The sequence below is a fragment of the Canis aureus genome, chromosome 25, assembly GCF_053574225.1.
Source record: "Canis aureus isolate CA01 chromosome 25, VMU_Caureus_v.1.0, whole genome shotgun sequence".
NCBI lineage: Eukaryota > Metazoa > Chordata > Mammalia > Carnivora > Canidae > Canis > Canis aureus.
This window is the reverse complement of record NC_135635.1, coordinates 17,921,970-17,928,204: the sequence shown is the minus strand read 5'-3', so window position 1 is coordinate 17,928,204 and position 6,235 is coordinate 17,921,970. Positions and strand designations below refer to the sequence as shown.

Below are 6,235 nucleotides of genomic sequence, written 5' to 3'. Positions count from 1 at the left end.
TGGGGATGTTTTCATACTACCAAGCTTATGGCACTGTCTTGGATGGACTTCTGAGTGTAAGTTGGCAGGGTGCACTTGTTAGCAAAGCTAGGTGGAGAGTGTTCATGCTGCACTGGTTCCTACAGGTATGCGTGCATGTTATCTAGACTAGAAATGGTGCCCGGCCACCTCTTTTGTTCTTGAGAAATCTCCTAAAGATCCCTGCCCCTCCAGCACAGGTCCTGAAATTAGTAAATCTATCTTTCTGTACACCCTGGGCATTTTTTTAAACTGCTGCTTCTAAGCCGTATCTCAGTGGGGTTGTTTGCTATCCTCTTAAAGGGTGGGAACTCAACTGAGTCCCAACCTGAGGTCCTCTCGTCCTCTTGCTCTCTGAGCTGAGCCTGCTGATTTTTAAAGTTCCCAATGTTGAGCCCCATTGACTTTGTAAAAACTTGAAGTCCCTCTGGTTTTCAAAGGCAAATGTTCGGGGATTAGCCTTCCCCTTGCAGGGCCCCCATGCTTAGTGCCTGGTGTGGAGGTCTGCCAGTCTCCTCTAGCCATGCCTGAGGTGCCCCTCCCCTCCATGGTCACCTTAGAAGGCAGTGTGGTTTCCAACTGCATCTTACCCTTCCTACCCTCTCTGAAGTGACCTCTCTCTACCCGTAGCAGTGGAGAGTCTCTTCTGCCAGTCGTCAGCTTTTCGCAGTTGTTCACACTGGTGTGGGTTTTATCTAGGCATAGCCACAGGAGTAGGTGAGCTAAGGCTCCTTCTATCCTGCCATCTTCCCTGGGAGTCCCCATTCCTCTCAAATTTGACTTGCCTAATCTCCAACGCCTTTTTAATTTTCCTTCAAGGTCCTGATGTGGCTTACTGACCTTTGCCTTTTCAGAGCTTCTATCCTTCTCACTGGGACACCATGGTTTATGAGATAGATAGGCTTTAGCTCCCAGCCACTCCCCACTCTAGCTGCTCCTGATGAACCCATTACCCTCCCAAGCCAGCAGCTACCTTGCTCTACCTCTCCCCAAATCGAAAACACACTGTTGGATTTTTAACACTTGCTGAAAGTACCTCCACATGTTAGAAAACATTCCACACAGAGGGGTTCAGAATCCTGGGAATCAGTCTGTGTTTTATTTTACAGTACATTCATATAAGTTCCTGCATTTCCAAGGTAACCAGATCACATTCAGGTTAGCACTGCTGGTAACAAAATTATACAACTACCCTGGCTTCAAAAACAAGATAGGATGATACACATTAACATCTCTTTCCCTTTAATACTGCAGAAGACAATACCTCACAAAAATAAAATCACATGCCTTTTACAATCCAGTGTGAAGGCATATTATTTATGTTAAAATAAACCGTTTTGGACATGGGGAGAACAAGAAGAGTTTCAAAGCTTAAGATATCTAAAATGCACCCCCCACCCCGTGCCATCTTTCTCTTCTGCCAGCTGGCACATTCACTATCAATGCCTCAGGGACAGAGGAAAGGGAGGGATCATTTAACTCTGAAACTCATGGCTTCTTAGGCTACTTCTGTAAAAACTACTTAAATAACCTAAACTTCTAAAAAGAGTTAATATTAACAAGGGATAGTGATATAGGAAACACCTGGAGAAAATTTCTCCAGTCACTGAGGGGAACTGTAAGCTGCAGACATTTCACAAAATGGAAAACTGTATCACATCCAGTAATACATCGTTTTGAAAATACACTTTCACCTTACTGTATGAAAACACTATGATCCATATTTCAGTCTTGAATTTGTTCAGAAAAACAGCCATAAGCTCCATCTGCAATATTTCCTGTAGGCATCATTACCATCTAAGAGTGCAGCTGACCAAGAGCCCACCCCGTGAAAAAAGTAACAAGCTGAACTTAGCTAAAATAAAGACTAGAATGAGTTAGGTAGGAGAAAATTCAGACGTGTGAGAAGTAGAAGTTAAATTCATTTGGGTCTTTATCCTAGATAAAAAGATTTTGTTAGAAAATGTTTTGGACCTAGGTCCAACATAGCTTGGAATGGTACGTTAAAAATGCAAGCCCCAAGAGCACGTGCTTAGGCAGCACCTTTCTCAGAGAAGTTCAATGTGCTTTAGTATAATTATCAATTCATTACATAATTAAGTACATGATTCAGAATATACTCGGGCTTACTGTTAATTCCAGTAACTAAAGAGTTCCTGCCACTTGCTGCCAAGAGACCTTGGAGTCTTGCACTTACAAGGTTATAAATGAAATTTATATTCATATTTGCTGACTCCAAAAGAAATACCACCTCTCTTAGGGCTCAAAAATATGATGGAAGAGGGACTAAGACACTTATTAGGAAAGCCACAAAACATCTGATGAAAACCCAGAGCCAGTGCATATTTTCCAACCCCTGAAGCCAGCTCCCTGCAGCAGGAGGAGCGAGGAGAGCAGGGATGTTTTTGAAACCAGAGTGACTTGTAGCTAACTGCCTAACAGTAAATTCACATGGTAAAATGCAGAATAAGTCAACATATAGCCAAAGTTTACATTATATCTAGAAATATGTTTTATGCTTTAAAAAAAATTGCAATGCACTCCAAAAAAATTTTTCAGATAATTCCTGTACAACAGAAGGCACTGTTATCCCATAACCCCATTGATTCTGCATGGCGGAAACCTGAGACGTGCAATTCGATTCAATCCTCTAAAACCACCTTGGTCATTCATCCTTTGGAGAATAGGATTTGTCCTTTTCTGCTCACTGATGATGTCTTCTTTTAATTTCATACATTACAGTAGCTGCTTAGAATCTATATTTCGGGGTGAGAAAGGTCAAAGGGGAAGAGGGAGTGGATAAAAGTGCTGCCTGATGCCCGAGTTAATGGGCACAGCAGGTGGGTGCTGAAGAGCAGCCCACTCTTTTCCTCCCCGCGACCTTCACATCCCCTTGGTGAAGTAAGTACAATGTGGGATGACATTTGGTAGGCTGACTTCCCTCTTTCAGTTGTTGCCAGGCACAGTCCCAAAGTTAAATGCAGAGAGGACTCCTTTGTTTTCAAACGTGAAGCCTCCCTGTTGTTCAATCTTCTTCTTTGCCTCTAGCGAGGGGGGGAAAAGAGTATTTAAGGTGACAAAGTTAGAAATAACCTCAAATGAGCTAGAGTTCTTTATACTTAGCATTGTGAAGGAACATGACTCATGATATTATTCTGCCCAAATGAGCAGTAGACTTGTTTTAATTCTAGTGTAGTTCACAAATAGTGTTATATTCGTTTCAGGTGTACAGTACAGTGATTCAACACTTCCATATATTACTCAATGTTCATCAAGATAAGTGTACTTAATCCCCTTCACCTACTTCCCACATCCCCCACCCAGCTCTCCTCTGGAAACCATATCCATTCTCAATAGTTAAGAGTCTGTTTTTTGTTGGTCTTTTTTTCCCCCCTTTGTTAATTTGTTTCTTAAATTCCACATATAAGTGAAATCATATGGTATTTGTCATACTCTGACTGGCTTATTTTACTTAGCACTTTACTCTCTAGATCCATCCATACTGTGGCACATGACAGGATTTCATTCTTATTTATAGCTGAATAATATTCCATTGTATATATACACATGTCATCTTCTCTATCCATTCATCTATCAATAGACATCTAGGCTGCTCCAACAATTTCGCTACTATAAATAATGCTGCAGTAAACATAGGGATACATGCGTCTCTTCAAATTAGTGTTTTTGTATTGTTTGGGTAAATACCAGTAGTACAATCACTGGATCATATGGTAGCTCTATTTGTAGCTTCCTGAGGAACCCCCACACTGTTTGCCACAGTGGCTGCACCAATTTGCATTCCCGTCAACAGTGTACGAATGTTCCTTTTTTCTTCACACCCGCACCTACACTTGTTTCTTATGTTACTGATTTTCCTTTGTTCTGCCAGTCTTCAAGTCATTTTCTGGGTCATTTACTCTGACGTGAGTGTTACCTAATTGTATCAGTAGGATGAGGTGAGCTTGAGGTCTTCCTACTCAGCCATCTTGCCAGCAAGTCCCTGAGCATTAGCCTTTAACAGGGCTATGTGAGTAAGTAGTTAGGTTTACTATCCCAGAAAAACTGCCAAAAAAAAAAAAAAAACCCACAAAAACTTTACCTCCCCTAACTCAACTTCCAGTAAAAATAAGCAAAATGAAAACAAGTCTCAAAGTTGTATTTTCATAGATCCAGAGACTGCTGGAAGTGCCCAGAATTCTCATATCCGGGGGACTGATACAGACTGTGCAGGGCTGACAACTGAAGTCTATGCAGAACTTAGGCTCTAAATCACAGGTGCCTGCTCCATGATTTGTTTTCTAGGAGTGACCACAATAATGTCTGCACAAAATAATTTCTCCAGGTCAAAAACTGAAAATCGACAAGAACTCCCAACATGTAAAGCCCAGCAAAAAGAAATGAAGAGTGTTGCATTTCTGGGAAGACAAGCTCCTTGCAAGAACTTGTGAAAGGCCTTTAGTCTATCTGTTTATGGTTAAGACCTTTAGATGGGTGATCAACTGATTAACTCTCCCTCACCAAGACTCATCCCCACCTTTACGTCTTAACTTTGGCTCTAAAATAGAGGGTAAGTACCTAAATAACAGCACCACTAAAAGACACATATTAATGCACAGGATTTTGCAGAGCTAAGTTATCATGAGTGATTAAAAACAATTTTTAAAAATCCTACAATAATAATTCCTTATTATCTTACAAAGTTGACCTCTAACAATTTTTAAAACAGTCTTTAGGTGCCACAAGGCTGACTACTGGCCCGCTAATACATGCCCTCTGATCTAGAAATCTGGCTGGCTGACCTGCTACTGTCCTCCGGTGCTCCGCCAGGGTGTACACCTCCTGCAGCGCCCTCCTCTGGTCCTCACTGAGTGGCGCCATGAGTAGTTGGTACCAGGCAGCATCACGATTCTGCACAGCTGTTGCATTTGGGGGCCACGGAGAACAGAAGAGAAGAAAAAGAGAATCTAGTGACAATGATCGTTTCAGAGAACAGAAGTGACATGATCAAAGTCTGCAATCACTTCATCGTACAGGTAGAGACAAAGAGTACGAGACCGTAACAAACACAAAGTGGCAAAACTTATTCCAGCAAAGGATTATTTCTGAGTACCCGACTCAGAAATATCCAACCACGTGGGGCTATCAGAGGAAGGTCAAGACATGGCAAAACTCTGCTCTGCCCAGTCCTCTGCCTCTTTCACCATCTCTTCCCCCCTGCGCCTTAGTTATGTTTTACTAAGTGTGCTCCCTAAATTCCAGATCTTGGCAAATACCTCTACTCAGGTGCTGCCATTTCCCTCCAGATTCTCACAATACCTGCAGCTATAGCATTACTCCCACACCAAGAACTCAAATTGGTACTTTTAGGCAAAACTAACCCCTAAGCTCTCGGGTTTCTCCATTTGGACGGCTAACCACAAACTCAGTACAACTAAAACCAAATTTAACATCTAAACCAATTCTGGGAAGATCCCAAAACAACTTCTAACAGAAGGAAATGAAGATAGAGTTTAGAGAAAACATCTAAAGATTTAAGGAATAAAGACATACTTAGCAGAGCTTGTGTAAAAAATTGATATTCATCCACACTGTTATCAAGGTCAAGTGGAGTGCTGAATCCCTCAAGGGCAGTTTCTTCCAATACTTCTTCATCCCAGTCATCATCCTCCTCCTCCTCATCTTCACCTCTTCCATTATTTGACTGCATCGCTTGGGCGGTTACATTTGTCTCCTCTTCATCACTTGAAATCTCCTCTGTGAATCCATTAATTATTTAAGAGGAATGAAAACACAGAAGGACAAAACATTCTGAAAATGTTAAAACTACCACCTATTTTTACATGAAATTCTAAAACTAAACCTTTATCATAGTTTGCTAAGTTGAAGATGACTTTATACTCTCACTAAAAACAATTTCCAAGTATCCCTAAAATCTAAAGTCTGCTGGACATTACTACTATTTGGCAATGGCTGCCTCATACTCTTTAATATAAAAATGCTATTTAATCAGAGTCCCAAATTTTTTGTCAAAAAAAAAAAGACAACTGTGCAGTCAATGCATGTGGGTTGTTTTTTATTTTAAGACTTTATTTATTTATTCATGAGAAACAGAGAGAGAGAGAGGGGCAGAGACACAGGCAGAGGGAGAAGCAGGCTCCATGCAGGGAGCCCGATGTGGGACTCCATCCTGGGTCTCCAGGATCATGGCCTGGGC

The 6,235-nt window shown here is 41.4% G+C and overlaps 1 protein-coding gene across 3 annotated transcripts in view; it reads right to left on the bottom strand.

Annotated features, from left to right (window-relative positions):
• Window positions 1–1,095: 1,095 nt before the first annotated feature.
• Window positions 1,096–6,235, bottom strand: part of IPO8 (importin 8) — a 71,305-nt gene continuing 66,165 nt past the window's right edge. For all 3 annotated transcript variants that reach the window (XM_077870573.1, XM_077870574.1, XM_077870575.1), the window contains 3 exons: window positions 5,572–5,775; window positions 4,821–4,937; window positions 1,096–3,062 (listed from right to left, as the gene is read on the bottom strand). In XM_077870573.1, coding sequence (XP_077726699.1) covers window positions 2,965–3,062; window positions 4,821–4,937; window positions 5,572–5,775 — 419 coding nt within the window. In that variant the 3' untranslated portion in view covers window positions 1,096–2,964. The remainder of the gene's footprint in view (window positions 3,063–4,820; window positions 4,938–5,571; window positions 5,776–6,235) is intronic.